Below are 17,926 nucleotides of genomic sequence, written 5' to 3' on the forward strand. Positions count from 1 at the left end.
CTGTCACGAGTTGTGTCACCCCTGAAAGGAACAACAGCTTCGTTCCTGGCAATGCACTGTCCTGTAACAGCCATATCTGAAACTGCTATCCGCTTAAACATTTTCCTCATTGATAACATTTTTCTTCACTGTTTTAATGCATGTGAAGCAAAGCACTCATTCATCTTCCTAAACATAATGCAGCCACTGACATTTTGCCAATCAACCTGGCTTAAAAGCACAGGAGAAGTTTTCTGTTCCAAATTGCCTCCCTGGGGAAGGCAGTCATCCTTCAGCTGGAATGGCTGATTAGCTAGCTTTGCCGGAGTGCAGTAGGCCTAGCATGCTCCTCTGCCTGGGGCCGGGCTAACGTGGAGCTGTGGCAGTTGGTGGAGTTAGCATCTTGCTCCATGGAGGCTATGGTTTTGGTGCCAGTCACGTTACTGGTGGCTTAGCAGCAGACCCAGGGTTTTCATCTGTTAGGGCTGCTGTGATGGCAGTTTTTTTTGGTTGGCTAGTACCAGGATTGAAGAAATCTGAAATTATTTCTGAGATATTTTGATTGACCTTGATCTTGTAAATGCTAACTGCTAGCCTACAGGAAGGAATGAACCGGAAAACTTCAACATCACCGTAGTGCACTGTAGCTTACAGTATAAATATTTGATAAAAAAAATAAAAATTCTCTCCCCTACCCCAAATCCCATTATTATTTATATCAATAATGCAATGGATATTTTTGTAAAAAAGGTTTTGGTGCAACAACACAAATTCTGACACCTCTTCTGCAGGGGGTGCTGCCGTTTTGCCATTTCACCACAATTTGACGACATCACGACAACTTGCGGGCAGTGGGTTGAGAAAAACAACATAAAAACTGTATAACAAAAAATGTGTATATATATACTGTATACCACCACCTAAAAGGGCACTTGGCAAGTGGGAAGGCAAAGGGACATGTGCTCTGCAGAGGTAGACTCTATCTGTGCATGTGCGTGGGAGTGAACTATTTTAAGGGTGAAATTTAACAATATACTTTAGGCAACTCACCTGTTGTTCATCTCTCTCTCTCTGCCTGCTATTCCACTGGCTTGTTCCTAGAATTTATGTGCTGTTCTTGTTACCGTTAAAACATCTCCCCTTGACCCTTTCACCGTGGATCTGGACCACCACGTGCTGTCACCCTAGCTCCCTCCCTTCACACCTGCCCTAGAATGGAACGTGGTTCACATTCCACTGTTGTTGTGTCAATACAGTAGATTGTCACTGGTGCTAAGGAACATTTTGACCGGGATCCTCTGACCAATCAAATGTTGGCTAACAAATATTTATTGTGCCATATTGTATTTTCAGGTATTTTTCTTTATTTTCAGTTCATTTGTAAATCTAAGATCAGTGTAACAGGGAATCCTAACCATTCAACCAATACATTGATTAGGGATTTACGCGATGGAGTACTAAGATGAATTTGTGGGGGAGTCATACTTTTTCAATTTCAGTCCGTGAAGGGTTTAGTATTTATTTTTTTATAGTATTGCATTTATTTCTCAGTGTTTCTGAATTAATTGCTTATTATATCTCAATGTGTGCTCGATGCCTCCCCTCATTTCTGATCCTTTGCTGGGTGCGCAATATCAAGTGTGTGCGCACCTAATAATTTACTGTGGTCTCAATCAAATGAGCCATAGGCTATACGAAGTGCATGAGTGGAGAAGCACATGGTAAAGTTATATTTACAAGACAATTTCCTAAATATGATAGGCTATTAACATCAAAATTGCTATGTTGCATGTAATGCTTTTGAGACGAGGAAGAGTTTCTCAAACGGCATATCTAAGGCTCTGGTCTAAAATATATTTTGCTTAAGGGGGTCATCCATTTTCATTTCTTAGTGGTACAATTTTCTCCATGTACCACTTATTATAAATAACGCACAGTCCCTTAGGTCTACAGGACATTATGTCATTTCTCTCTCTGTGATTTTGTGTTGGCTGAGACTTGTCCTACACAGCATCTCCTAACATGTTACCTCATAGACAGTCTATAGATTTATGACTCTCTCGATCTCTGTTTCTCTCTCTCACTCTCTCTTTCACTGATTATTCTGCTCACACAGCCAGGGACATTTTCATAATTAAATGGCCTTTAGAAGTCATAACTCACCACGAGGTGTCTATCCTCCACTGAAACACACCTGGCTGAGATTGATTAATCAGCTCTTTACTCACTACAATGTCACCAGCCAGCCCTGAGTGGTCTGAGTGGTGTGAGTCAGAGACAATGACTGTGTATGAATGAGTCGGAGATGACGAGAAGAGTATGAATAGAAACAAGGACTAAGCTTCATCATTCTGTTTTGATATAGGTTTGTGTGTGAGGTGTGTGGAAAGCTTAAAGATTCAGCACTGGCTATCTATATCTATCATGATGGATGTGAACCACACCTGGAAGTACCAGCTTGACTCTCAGATGTATAGTGCCAGGAGAAGTAGTAAACTAAGGACTGGATTAAATCCGTAGCGCTGAAGATCAGCGTTGTTGAAATGTAAAAGTCATTTTCGATTGAGCCGACATACTGTATGCAGCGTTTACCGTGAATTAAGTCTCCGCGATTGCGGAAACATTGCCTTTTAAATATCAATCAAGTTACAACGCTGATGTTGGGTGCTGTGGATTTTACCTAGCAAGCAAGCATAGATTGGATCATTGTCGTTTTGGCAAATGCGGTTCGCAGGTGGCAAATCTCCATTCCACCCATAGAGATCCTATTAAATTACTCTAATTCCTAATTCTATGGTTCCACCACCATTGGGATGCATGTTAACACAGTCTTGGAAGCCTAACCTTCCTAATCTCCTACAGTACTCATTCTCTTGTCCCTCCAGGGTGCATGCTGTGTTTTGGTCAGTCAGCCTTTTTCCGCTTCAACCACCCAGAAGAGGCCCTCAGAATGAAGAGCATGCTGCCTGGAGGAAGCCAGGGGCCCAGTGCCTACAAGAGCCATCACACAGGTAACCATCACACCACACCAACTCACATCACACTACACTACACAGCATGCTGCCTGGAGGGAGCCAGGGGCCCAGTGCCTACAAGACCCACCACACAGGTAACCATCACATCTCAACACTATAGGAACCACACAGGTAATGATAGAGCAGGTGTACTCAACTGTTATTTGAGAAGGTCCGGTAAAATACATTTATTGGCATAGTAACAAAAACCGTCTCGCAATCCATGCAACCCCAAACTGTTCAAACTGCTCACGCCTTTCTTGTTGGACATTTTAAAGCTCAGTTCCTGCAATTCTACACATTTTGCCATTGAGTGGAAAGAACATTGTGCCGTTTTCTAAGCTAATTTGCTGAAATTCTACACATTATACAATGGCGTATGTGTGTTCATATGATACCTGAGTGACTCAACAAAATCAATGGGGGTCCCCTGGGGGTTGAGGCCCCTGGGCACGTATTCTGGCCATGTTAACTACAAGATTTAGATAGCTTGTTAGCTTAACTTACCTATCTAGTTAACATGGGCTAGTAGTTGATCGACTGGACATTTCTGACAGGTTATAAATAGCTCTCTAAGGTCTGTCAGTGAATGACATAACAAGAGGAAAACTACCCAAGCTCTACCAAATTTCAAAATGACACTTTGGGCATTCTATTATTATATCTCTCAACAGCAGTAAGTTGAAAATCAGACTGAGTTCCCTCAAAAATGAAATAAATCAATAAATTATTTCTGGGTCCGGATTGCGGTCCGCCAGTTGAGTACAGCTGTGATAAAACACGCTGCAAGGTAATGACATCACACAGGTAAAGACCAGCGTCTAACCATCGCATCATATCACATGACATGACATCATAGCTCTACACTGTAGGATTCATACAGGTAAAGATCAGCATCAAGCCATCATAATAGACCAAATAGGAAACCCGCAATTTATGTCAGATTTAGTGTTTCAAACTCATTGTAATCAATGACAGAGAGTAGTAGACAGTACGGTTCCACCCTGTCTGGTGACATTCAGTTGACACTACAGAAATATGCACTAGCTGAACAAACCAATACATCAAGCTACTGTATCCGATATGAATTGATTGTAATTAATGAGGTGGTCAGGGTTTCTAGATAACTGAAGGGACAAACGAAAGAAGGAATATAGATAGCGCTCCCCCTCCCTCTCGTATGGCACCACTTTGAGCCTATTGTGAAAGACTGCCCCTTAAGGTCTGTACCCTATTTAGGACACTGTCTCGCTGTCAGTTCTCTTGGCTCGACGTGTGACAAAACATATTGTTGCAATATGTGGTGGGTGGTGGGTGTGTCCTTCATTGTGTAGGGGTCAAAGATTGTAATTTTATGGACAACAAGACAATCTCCTAATAGAAGAAATGACTGTAGAGTATTAGCCTTTATACCACAGCGTCATGCACATTAGATAGGAGTCCACCGGTGCTGAGCACATGCCCCTTTGCCCCCCCACTCGCCAAGTGCCCTTTTGGGTTGTGTATGTGTGTGTGTGTGTGTGTGTGTGTGTGTATATATATATATATATATATATATATATATATATATATATATATATATATATATATATATATATATATATATATATATTACCGGTTAAAAGTTTTAGAATACCTACTCATTCAATGGTTTTTCTTTATTTTTACTATTTTCTACATTATAGAATAATAGTGAAGACATCAAAACTATGAAAGAACACATATGGAATCATGTAGTAACCAAAAAAGTGTTAAACAAATCAACATATATTTTATATTTGAGATTGTTCAAATAGCCACCCTTTGCCTTGATGACAGCTTTGCACATTCTTGGCATTCTCTCAACCAGCTTCATGAGGAATCCTTTTCCAACAGTCTTGAAGGAGTTCCCACATATGCTGAGCACTTGTTGGCTGCGTTTCCTTCACTCTGTGGTTCAACTTATCCCAAACCATCTCAATTGGGTTGAGGTCGGGTGATTGTGGAGGCCAGTTCATATGATGCAGCACTCCATCACTCTCCTTGGTCAAATAGCACTTACACAGTCTGGAGGTGTGTTTGAGTCATTGTCCTGTTGAAAAACAAATGATAGTCCCACTAAGCCTAAACGGATGGGATGAGGTATCACTGCAGAATGCTATGGTAGCCATCCTGGTTAAGTGTGCCTTGAATTCTAAATAAATCACAGACAGTGTCACCAGCAAAGCATCCCCACACCATCACACCGCCTCCTACATGCTTCACGGTGGGAACCACACATGGGAAGACCATCCGTTCACCTACTCTGCGTCTCACAAAGACACGGCGGTTGGAACCAAAAATCTCAAATTTGGACTCATCAGACCAAAAGGACAGATTTCCACCGGTCTAATGTCCATTGCTCATGTTTCTTGGCTCAAGCAAGTCTCTTTGTCACGTTCTGAATCTTCAAATTCCCTGTCATAAAGGAGCCAAGGCGCAGCGTGCCCGTAATTCCACATCTTTATTGACGGAAACCAAAACAAAAGACGGGTACGCAGCAATAAACGTTACGCACTGTGCCGAACACACACAGAAAATACAATAACCCACAAACACAGGTGGGGAACAGGCTGCCTAAGTATGATTCCTAATCAGAGACAACGATAGACAGCTGCCTCTGATTAGGAACCATACTCGGCCCAACAAAGAACTACAAAAACAACAGACATACAACACATAGAATGCCCACCCCATGTCACACCCTGACCTAACCAAACAGAGAAAAACGACTCTCTCATGCCAGTGCGTGACACTCTTCTTCTTATTGGTGTCCTTTAGTAGTGTTTTTTTGTTGTTGCAGAAATTCGACCACGAAGGCCTGATTCATGCAGCCTCCTCTGAATAGTTGATGTTGAGATGTGTCTGTTACTTGAACTCTGTGAAGCATTTATTTGGGCTGCAATCTGAGGTGCAGTTAACTCTAATGAACTTATCCTCTGCAGCAGAGGTAGCTGTGGGTGTTCCTTTCCTGTGGCGGTCCTCATGAGATCCAGTTTCAACATGGAGCTTGATGGTTTTTGCGACTGCACTTAAAGGAACTTTTAAAGTTCTAGACATTTTTTGCATCGACTGACCTTCATGTCTTAAAGTAATGATGGACTGTCGTTTCTCTTTGCTTATTTGAGCTGTTCTTGCCATAATATGGACTTGGTCTTTTACCAAATAGGGCTATCTTCTGTACACCACCCCTACCTTGTCACAACACAACTGATTGGCTGAAACGCATTAAGAAGGAAAAACTTTACCCAACTTAATTTGTGCATTCATCTTAAAACCTCTTACATCTAGACGTTCCGCTAGCGGAACACCACTCCAATATCCAATGATACGGCGTGGCGCGAAATACAAACTCCTCGAAAATCCGAAAACTTCCATTTTTCAAACATATGACTATTTTACACCATTTTAAAGACAAGACTCTCCTTTATCTAACCACACTGTCCGATTTCAAAAAGGCTTTACAACGAAAGCAAAACATTAGATTATGTCAGCAGAGTACCCAGCCAGAAATAATCAGACACCCATTTTTCAAGCTAGCATATAATGTCACAAAAACCAAAACCACAGCTAAATGCAGCACTAACCTTTGATGATCTTCATCAGATGACACTCCTAGGACATTATGTTATACAATACATGCATGTTTTGTTCAATCAAGTACATATTTATATCAAAAACCAGCTTTTTACATTAGCATGTGATGTTCAGAACTAGCATTCCCACCGAACACTTCCGGTGAATTTACTAAATTACTCACGATAAACGTTCACAAAAAACATAACAATTATTTTAAGAATTATAGATACAGAACTCCTTTATGCAATCGCGGTGTCCGATTTTAAAATAGCTTTTCGGTGAAAGCACATTTTGCAATATTCTGAGTAGATAGCTCGCCATCACGGGCTAGCTAATTTGACACCCACCAAGTTTGGTACTCACCAAACTCAGATTTACTATAAGAAAAATTGGATTACCTTTGCTGTTCTTCATCAGAATGCACTCCCAGGACTTCTACTTCAACAACAAATGTTGGTTTGGTTCCAAATAATCCATAGTTATATCCAAATAGCGGCGTTTTGTTTGTGCGTTCAAGACAATATCCGAAGGGTAACGAACGGTGACGCGCGGACGCGTATCGTGACAAAAAAAATCGAAATATTCCATTACCGTATTTCGAAGCATGTCAAACGCTGTTTAAAATCAATTTTTATGCGATTTTTCTCATAAAATAGCGATAATATTCCAACCGGGAGTCGTTGTTTTCGTTCAAAGTCTGAAAAAGTAAAATGGACTCTTCACGCACACGCCCGTCTCATTGTTCTCAGATCGACCACTTACCAAATGCACTACTGTTTTTCAGCCAGTAACTGCAGAGTCATCATTCAACGTTCTGGCGCCTTCTGAGAGCCTATGGGACCCTTAGAAAGTGTCACGTTACAGCAGAGATCCTTTGTTTCGGATAGAGATGACAAAGAAGGCCAATAAATGGTCAGACAGGGTACTTCCTGTACAGAATCTTCTCATGTTTTGGCCTGCCATTTGAGTTCTGTTATACTCACAGACACCATTCAAACAGTTTTAGAAACTTTGGAGTGTTTTCTATCCAAAGCTACTAATTATATGCATATTCTATTTTCTGGGCAGGAGTAATAACCAGATTAAATCGGGTACGTTTTTTATCCGGCCGTGAAAATACTGCCCCCTATCCATAACAAGTTAAGATGAATTAAGATGAATGCACAGCTAGGTGGGACAACCACATATCACAGGCATAGTAAGTACACTTTTCCTCAATAAAGTAGCTATCAGCAAAGTCAGAGTAGGAAAAGGGGGCAGGGAGGAGTCAAGTGCAAGTGTTGGTTCAGGAAAGTATGGGGGGGGGGGACTCTGCTGTTCTAGCTTTAGGGGAAGCTGGTTCAACCATTGGGGTGCCAGGACAGAGAAGAGCTTGGACTGGGCTGAGGGGAGCTGCCCTCCTGTAGGGTTTGGGAGGCCAAGAGACTGGAGGTGGCAGAACGGAGTGCTCCCGCCGAAAGCAGCAGTAACAACAACAACAACCAACAATAACAAACGGATGGAAATGGTGCCAGGCCCATCATCACAAGAGAGTGAGTCGTTCGGTGGCTTGAAGATGTCCTACTTCACCATTAATGGCAGCGTCCTATTTAATTTCAAAAAGTAGCTGGCAAGACAGCTAGCTGCGAAGAACCTAGCAAGCTAAGCTGGTTAAGCCCTAACTCCTGACATCACAACAACTAATTCAATTATTGTCATCTTTTTTTTAAACTTGTGTCTTGGTGTTTTTGTAAAACCAAAACAAAAGTTTTACATTGATGGAATATATTTTTTATGCTATTATTATAGGCTTAAGTTAAAAAAAAATTATTACAGATCTGAGTTATCTTGATGCAGGTGTGTTGGACACAATGCAATAACTTAAAAGAAAAGAGAAACAAACACACTGCTCTTATTATATTAATGCAATACATTTTGTATGCCGTGATATACACTGTAGATAGCTAATCCTTAGCCTTATAGCCTACAAACTAGCTGGCGCTAGTGCTGTCAAATAGTCCCACGTGCAATCAAGGGATGTGCTACTTTGATGAGTGAAGAACCTTAGCAAGCATGCATAGTGATTGAAATGAACGACTGGATCCATAGATATAGAAGCCTCTATACACTTTGTGTCTTAATTCTGGCCCACTGCCTGTGCTGATGATGTCTCTTGGCCTGTGCTGTGGGTGGTGCTGACTGAGAGTCCATTCTCCTCTGACCTTAGTGCTGCAGCTGGTCTGAGAGCCGCACCCGATCGTGTGTGTGTGTGTGTGTGTGTGTGTGTGTGTGTGTGTGTGTGTGTGTGTGTGTGTGTGAGAGAACCACACTTTCCTGACTGGGCCCAGTGAGATTGCACTGGGCCCAGTGAGCCTGTGATTGAAGTAGAGATTGTTTAAATTTAGCAGCCCCAGATCCCTATAGGATTACAGCACACACAGCTGAGAAACAAAACTTACACAGGGTGTGGTCACAGTAGCCTATATACAGTACTGGATGTTTTAATAGGATATAAAATACTTGTGGGTGTGTCTGTCTGTCTCTCAGTCATTGTTGATGTGTGTAGACTACTTTAGAAACATACAGTATATACCTTTAAAACACTGACTGGTTCCTTTTCCTGTCTTACCATAGACTCCCACACGGTGCTGAATGGGAACCACCAGCCTGCCCCCTGTGAGAGGACCCGTTCCGGCTCTGGCCCACACCCAGGCCCCCTGACCAGCACCATAGAGAGGGACCTCCAGGACATCATGGACTCTCTGGTGATGGATGACCCCCAGTCCTCCGGGAAGCTGGCCCACAACCCCATTCCTCAGTCCCCCCTCTCTCCCATGCTGAATGGGGGAGGACGTTACCTGCTCTACCCTCCCACCAGCCCTGGGGCCATGTCCATGGGCTCCAGCTATGAGAACGCCTCCCCGCTCGGCCCCTTCTCCCCGCTCTCCTCTCCTCTGTCGGCTGCCAGTAGTGATGCTTTCCCGGGGCCTGGTACTCCTGCAGTGCCTGCCCGCTCCTCCAGCTACACCCTCACCACCCAGACCCCTGTCACCCAGCCACGGACCACCCCTCCTGGGGGCTACAGTGGACCTGCTGATGTGCAGAGGGTCCCGGAGAGCCCCAGGCCTCTGAGGAGGACACTAGCGGAGGCCTTGCCAAGCCCCACTGCTTCCCGTAGAGGCGTGGGTCAGGACAGCCCAATAGGCAGTTCAGAGACTCCCAGAGCAGTACATGGACCATCCCATATCCCAGTCTCCAGCGCCAGACTAAACTCTAAGTTCTCTGGATGTCAGACATCCACGGCCCCCTCCAGCCCTAGGGTGAGGGTGGGCGGCTTAGGCTCTCGTCCTCCCAGCCCCCAGCACCTCTTCCAGGTCCAGTCCCACACAGACAGCCCTCAGCAGACACATAGGACCCCAGAGCCCTCTGGACCCTCCAGCCTGAGGGAGCTACCCCCTCCCAGCCCCTCCATGTCTCGTAGAGGGGCTTCTCCAGCACAGGGCTCCCTCCAGGATAGGGGGCTGCGAGCCAGGAGTCCCTCTCCCACCTCCGGGGGAGGCAGGCAGCAGAAGGGCAGCTCGGGTATCGCCATCACCCCAGCCCTGGGCTCTCTGTCTGGGTCTGGGACAGGAGCTGGGCCCTCTCCTCTCACGAGCCCCCATGGAAAGAGGAAGAAGTCTGGTAGTGCTGGGGCCACCAGGGACCCAACTGGAGCATCTAGGGACCCCAAGGGGCCTGTACGGCCCCGGACCCGGGAACGCAAGAACAGCATCTCAGAGATCAGCGACAACGAGGATGAGCTGCTGGAGTACCACCGCTGGCAGAGAGAGGAGAGACTCCGCGAGCAGGAGATGGAGAAGCTGGTGAGTATTCAGGTGTGTGTGAGGAGGTGGGCGGCTATATGTGCTCAGAGGAGTGGAGTTGTAAAAAGATGGGGTGGTGTCTATATGTGCTGGGTGGGTGTTCCAGTCCAGAGGAAGCTTGCCTTGCAATTGACTGCTGCTCCCCCGCTCCTGTGTTGGGTGTATATATAGCAGTCAGTGAGACACCCACGCCCTCAGCACATGGACTTTCAGACTCCCTAAGGAATTTACACAAGCATGTCACTCTGATTGCGTCCCAAATGACACCCTATTCCCTACAGTGGGCTCCAAAATTACTGGCACCCCTGACTGGCAATGCACAAACAATACTTAAAAAATATAAACAATATAATTTCAGAGAGAAACTCAAAATACCAGCATGTGAGAAATACTGTATTTTGTTAATGTTTCAATGGAATGCACCAAAATTATTTACTGATTTAATTAAAAATCTATGTCCTCCAAATCAAGGTTTCACAATTAAGGCACTCTTAAAGATTATTGTAAATTGTAAACATCTACCAACATTATTGTAAATTGTAAACATCTACCAAAATTAAACCAGGAATTAAATTCCACTTATTTTAGTTTATCTTAGGAGCTATATTGAGCCATTACATCACTGTTTCACTAGGGTATACAAATGAGGTAACACGCATGCAATATCCCTTTAACATCCAACACCATGAAGAAAACAAAAGAACTGGCAGTTCAAAAGAGACCGATGGCTGTAGACCTTTATTAATCTGGTAATGGCTACAAGAAGATCCACAAACGATTGAATATACCACTGAGCACTGTCAGGGTAATTGTAAAAAAATTCTAAAGATATAGAACAGTTGAAAACCTCACGGGTCGTGGACGCAAATGCATTTTGCCCCCCAGGATAGGGAGGAGGATGGTGAGAGAAGCAACAAAATCCCCAAGAATCCCTGTGAAAGAATTGCAGGCTTTGGTGGCATCTTGGGGTCACCAGGTTTCAAAAAGCACCATCAGACGCCACCTTCACAACCCCAGGCTCTTTGGAAGGGTTGCCAGAAGAAAGCCCTTTCTGACCCCAAGACACAGTCGCAAGCGCTTGGAGTTTCCTAAACATCATTTAAATTATGATTGGAAGAAGGTGCTCTGGTCAGATGAGACCAAAATTGAACGTTTTGGTCAGATACAGCATCGGCATGTTTGGCATCGAAACAGAAATGCATTCAAGGAGAGGCACCTCATACCCACGGTGAAATATGGTGGTGGGTCAAAGATGTTTTGGGGCTGTTTTAATTTCAGAGGTCCAAGGGCACTGGTTAAGATTGATGGCATAATGAATTCCACCAAGTATCAGGCAATTTTGGCTGACAATCTGGTTGCCTCTGCCATAAGGCTGGGACTTGGCTCTAGGTGGACTTTCCAACAAGACAATGACCCCAAACATACCTCAAGATCCACACAGAAATGGTTCTGTGTCAACAAAATCAATGTTCTGCCATGGCCATCTCAGTCGCCGGACCTCAATCCAATCGAAAACCTGTGGGCTGAGTTGAAGAGGGCAGTTGATAAGCGCAAACCCAAAAATGTGAATGATCTTGAAAGGATCTGAATAGAGAAATGGTCCAAAATCCCTCCAAATGTGTTCCTTAACCTTGTCAAACATTACAGGAAAAGACTCCATGCTGTTATCCTTGCCAGAGGTGGTAGCACTAAGTACTAAATGCCAATAATTATGAAACCTTGATTTTGGTGAAATTAATGTTGTATTAAATAATTCTATGATTTTGGTTGGTTCCATTGAAACATTAATAAAGTACAGTATTTCTCACATGTTGGTATTTTGAGTTTCTCTGTAATTATATTGTTTATATTTTTTAAAGTATTGTTTGTGCATTGCCAGTCAGGGGTGCCAGTAAATTTGGAGCCCACTGTATATAGTGCACTACTTTGGACCAGAGCTCTGTGGGCTCTGGTCAAAAGTAGCTCACTTTTTAGGGAATAGGGTGCCATTTGGGGGACACACCTCTGACTGAGCCCAGGGCAGGGTGGCTCAGTCACCTGGCAAACACACACACCCACACACACACACACACACACACACACATACCAGTAGCTCAGGGATCTGGGTTCGTGCTCCTGGCAGATAGCAGCTGATGAGACCACGGGGGGGGGGGACGCTATTTCAGGAGCCAAGAAGTCTCTGGGAACAAACAGGACAGTTATTGACAGCATTTTGCAATAAGCATGGGAGAGAGCCAGAGAGGGGGCAGAGTGTTAGCATGTATGGAAGAAAGGTCAGGGTGGTCAGAGCTGTGAGTTGGGAGGGAATGTGTCAGGGGCCTCATTTATAAACTTTGCGTACGTACAAAATATACCCCAAAACTTGCGTGAGTCAGTTTTCACGCAAAACTTGGCATTTATAAAAACGGAACTTGACATGAGAAAGTGCTTAACTTACCGCAAACTTTAGACAATGCGTACACACAATATCTAGTGGTTGAAGTTTTGCATTACAAGCAGGTAAGTAGTATTTTATGAAAATGGGTTATATGATGACACCCTTATGCATAAAAAAGGAAAATATAGTAACAAGATGCAATCATTTGCCGTTAGTGAAATGGGCTAAAATCTTTGTCTTTTTTCTTTGCAATCTAAAATAATTACAAACTGGAATATATTTCATATGAATGTATTTCATTTCCATTATCATTTCCAGAATAAATTCCTCACCTTTTCTGACTGTGATGGTTTCAAATAAAATAATAAATTATAATACAATTGTATTTTTCACCAAGACACATGCGCCGAATACAACAGGTGTAGACTTTATGGTGAAATGCTTACTTACGAACTCTTCCCAACAGAGGTAAAAATAAGAAAAATATAAATAATAACACAAGAGGAATAAAATACTAAGCGGTGATGCAGTCAGTCAAGATGCTCTCAATGGTCCAGCGGTGGAACTTTTTGAGGATCTGAGGGACCATGTCAAATCTTTTCAGCCTCCTGAGAGGGAAGAGGCACTGTCGTGCCCTCTTCAAGACTGTGTTTGTGGAGCATGTTAAGTGCTTAGTGATGTCCCAATGACACAAAAACCCCAATATCAAGAATTACTCCGATCACAATTGGATCAGAGAGTCCAACGTTGGAATAGTATTCAAATCTATTGTTCATGTACATAGATAGGCTTTTTTAAAATTCTATGTGCATATTGGCTACATGTCCAAACCGATCCTGACATGAGGGAGGCACTAGAAAATGTAGCCAAACTTTAATGAGGCTTTTAATTACATAAAAATAGGCTAAATAGAATTTTGAAATGATTTAACCATACATTTAATTGTTTCAAACCTGGACATTTTATGTAATTTTATGAAGCATGTCTTAATTTGTTTCAAAATAGCCTAGCTTAGCCAAAATATGACCATGGAAATGTTGAGGGATTTATTTTATAAACATGCTATTGAAACAAGCAGTTCATTTCTAACAGATAAAAATTGCATTTTGGAACATTCATGGATAGCATACAGCCATGTGCGTATTGTTGAGCTTATAATATAAAGAAATACAACTTTATCAACATTGTAAGCTAAATGGTCAACCTCATTGATTTTTAAAAATGTTTTATGTGCAGTGGTTGTATGAATTTTGGATCTGCCGTCCCAGATCTGTTCGCGTCTGTTTTGTACCGTAGACATATTTTTCATCTTCCCAGGGAGATAGGACGCCTTTAATTTCAAGCCCTGGAGGGAATTATTTTATAAAGACATGAAAAGTATTTGGTTTTAATTGTTATATTGCAATATTTTATAGGCTACTAAGGGTGGCCAACCATCCTCCAGGAGAGCCTTAAAAGGGGAGTGTTGTATTTTCAGATATGAAAAGTGTGTATATACATTTTTGTCTGATTCTCTATGGTAAAAAAAGATAGTAATGCATTTTATTTTGTAATGTGGCATCCTTGCATCATACAATGTTGTAAAAATGGTGTTAGACTTCCATTGGTTATCAGTCCTACCACTATTGTGTTGTCAGCGAACTTGAAGATGGTGTTGGAGTAGTGCGTGGCCACACAGTCATGGGTGAACAGGGAGTTCATGAGGGGATTAAGCACATGCCCCTGAGGGACCCCCGTGTTGAGGTTCAGCGTGGCAGAGGTGTTGTTGCCTATCCTCACCACCTGCTGCCAGCTTGTCAGGAAGTCCATAATCCAGTTGCAGAGGGAAGTGTGATCCTCAACACGGGGTCCCCTCCGGGGTGCGTGCTTAGTCCCCTCCTGTACTCCCTGTTCACCCACGACTGTGTGGCCAAGCACAACTCCAACACCATCATTAAGTTGATGAAGACACAAAGGTGGTAAGCCTGATCACCGACAACGATGAGATAGCCTATAGGTATTAGGTCAGAGACCTGGTAGTGTGGTGCCAGGACAACAACCTCTCCCTCAACGTGAGTAAGAAAAAGGAGATGATCTTGGACTACAGGAAAAGGATTCACATTGACGGGGCTGTAGTGGAGCGGGTCGCCTTTTCCCACTCAGGAGAAAGAAAAGATTTGGCATGGGTCCCCAGATCCTCAAAAAGTTATACAGCTGCACCATCGAGAGCATCCTGACCAGTTGTATCACCGCCTGGTATGGCAACTGTTCGGCATCTGACCTTAAGACGCTACAGAGGGTAGTGCGTACAGCCTAGTACATCACTGGGGCCAAGCTTCCTGCTATCCAGGACCTATTGCATATATTAGGCGGTGTCAGAGGAAGGCACAAAAAATTGTCAAAGACTCCAGTCACCCAAGTCATAGACTGTTCTTTGCTACCGCACGGCAAGTGTTACCGGAGTGCCAAGTCTATGTCCAAAAGGCTCCTTAACAGCTTCTAACCCCAAGCCATAAGACTGCTGAACAATTAATCAAATTGCCACCCAGACTATTTGCACTGACACCCTGCACTTTTTTTTACACTGACAGAAAGAATGAAAAAATAAGCATTTGATTTAATGGCATAATTGCGTATTTTTTTCCCCTTGTTTATTCATTCCTAGGAGCAGAAAAAAATATAAATAAATTATATTAAACATGAAATATAAAATAGAACAGCTATTGATTTGAATACATTGTGGCTGAAATGTTATTTCCAGCTTTTTCAGCTTTACAAGCTGTTTACTGTTTATGCATAGTCACTTTACCCCTAGCTACATGTACAAATTACCTCGACTAACCTGTACCCCCGCACATTGACTCGGTAATGGTACCCCATGTATATAAACTCAGCAGAAAAAGAAATGGCCCTGTCTTTCAAAGATAATTCTTAAAATCCAAATAACTTCACAGATCTCCATTGTAAAGGGTTTAAACACTGTTTCCGATGCTTGTTCAATGAACCATAAACAATGAATGAACATGCACCTGTGGAACGGTCGTTAAGACACTAACAGCTTACAGACGGTAGGCAATTAAGGTCACAGTTATGAAAACTTAGGACACTAAAGAGGCCTTTCTACTGACTCTGAAAAACACCAAAAGAAAGATGCCCCAGGGTCCCTGCTCATCTGCTTGAACGTGCCTTAGGCATGCTGCAAGGAGGCATGAGGACTGCAGATGTGGCCAGGCCAATAAATTGCAATGTCCGTACTATGAGACGCCTAAGACAGCGCTACAGGGTGACTGGACGGACAGCTGATCATCCTCGCTGTGGCAGACCACGTGTAACAACACCTGCACAGGATCGGTACATCCGAACATCACACCTGTGGGACAGGTACAGGATGGCAACACAACTGCCCGAAGTACACCAGGAACACACAATCCCTCCATCAGTGCTCAGACTGTCCACAATAGGCTGAGATGGGCTGGACTGAGGGCTTGTAGGCCTGTTGTAAGGCAGGTCCTCACCAGACATCACCGGCAACAACGTCGCTTATGGGCACAAACCTACCGTCGCTGGATCAGACAGGACTGGCAAAAATTGCTCTTCACTGACGAGTCGCGGTTTTGTCTCACCAGGGGTGATGGTCAGATTTGCGTTTATCGTCGAAAGAATGAGTGTTATAATGAGGCCTGTACTCTGGAGTGGGATCTATTTGGAGGTGGAGGGTCCGTCATGGTTTGGGGCAGTGTGTCACCGCATCATCGGACTGAGCTTGTTGTCATTGCAAGCAATCTCAACGTTGTGCGTTACAGGGAAGACATCCTCCTTCCTCATGCGGTACCCTTCCTGCAGGCTCATCCTAATATGACCCTCCAGCATAACAATGCCACCAGCCATACTGCTCGTTCTGTGTGTGATTTCCTGCAAGACAGGAATGCCAGTGTTCTGCCATGGCCAGCAAAGAGCCCGGATCTCAATCCCATTGCGCACGTCTGGGACCTGTTGGATCGGAGGGTGAGGGCTAGGGCCATTCCCCACAGAAATGTCTAGGAACTTGCAGGTGCCTTGGTGGAAGAGTGGGGTAACATCTCACTGCAAGAACTGGCAAATCTGGTGCAGTGCATGAGGAGGAGATGCACTGCAGTACATAATGCAGCTGGTGGCCACACCAGATACTGACTGTTACTTTTGTTTTTTTCCCCTTTGTTCAGGGACACATTATTCAATTTCTGTTACATGTCTGTGGAACTTGTTCAGTTCATGTCTCAGTTATTGAATCTTGTTATGTTCATACAAATATTTACACTTGTTCAGTTCATGTCTCAGTTGTTGAATCTTGTTATGTTCATACAAATATTTACACAAGTTTGCTGAAAATAAACGAAGTTGACAGGGAGAGGACGTTTTTTGTTGTTACTGAGTTTAGCTTCATTATTGTTATTCTATTGTGTTCTTTTTTTATTTTATTTCATTTTTACTTTAGTTTATTTAGTAAATATTTTCTTATCTATATTTTCTTAAAACAGTGTTGGTTAAGGGCTTGTAAGTAAGCGTTTCACTGTAAGGTCTACACCTGTTGTATTCGGCGCATGTGACAAATAGAGTTTGATTTGATACCACAAGGATACTATTCGTCCCATCTCTCATTGAATTGGAACTACTTCACAGTAGTAAATAGATAAGCTATTTCAAGTATTTTGCTCTATGCGATCCAGAGCATGATTAAAAAAATAGGCTACAGTAGATCCTAAAGGAATACTTAGGGATTTTGGCAATGAGTCAGATGAACTCGTGAATACCATTTTTATGTCTCTACGTGCAGTGTGAAGGGAGTTGCTAACTTGCACTAGCGTAATTGCTAACTAGTGTTAGCGCAATGACTGGAAGTTTACAGGTTTCTGCTAGCATGCTAGCAGATACCCATCTGCTATGGTGCTGATGGTTTGTCTGTCTATGTGTGTGTGTCTGTGTGTGCATGCATGTGAATGTAATCGTGAAATGATCAGATATCCCAATTCTTTACACAAGATTACACTTATCCTCATAATGTTATTTTATGAGTAAGAGAGATAAAGAGAAACGCAGGGAGAAGGATAAGATAATAAAGCTAAAAGGATCAGAGCGAGACAGAGAGCTTTTCTGTTGTC

General features: G+C 43.2%; 1 protein-coding gene across 12 annotated transcripts in view; it reads left to right on the plus strand.

Annotated features, from left to right (window-relative positions):
- Positions 1-17,926, plus strand: part of phldb1a (pleckstrin homology-like domain, family B, member 1a) — a 67,620-nt gene that overhangs the window by 22,788 nt on the left and 26,906 nt on the right. For all 12 annotated transcript variants that reach the window (XM_045716823.1, XM_045716828.1, XM_045716832.1 and 9 more), the window contains 2 exons: positions 2,865-2,990; positions 9,204-10,432. In XM_045716823.1, the coding sequence (XP_045572779.1) occupies positions 2,865-2,990; positions 9,204-10,432 (1,355 nt within the window). The remainder of the gene's footprint in view (positions 1-2,864; positions 2,991-9,203; positions 10,433-17,926) is intronic.

This window comes from Salmo salar, chromosome ssa04 (assembly GCF_905237065.1).
Source record: "Salmo salar chromosome ssa04, Ssal_v3.1, whole genome shotgun sequence".
In the NCBI taxonomy this organism is placed as follows: Eukaryota; Metazoa; Chordata; class Actinopteri; order Salmoniformes; family Salmonidae; genus Salmo; species Salmo salar.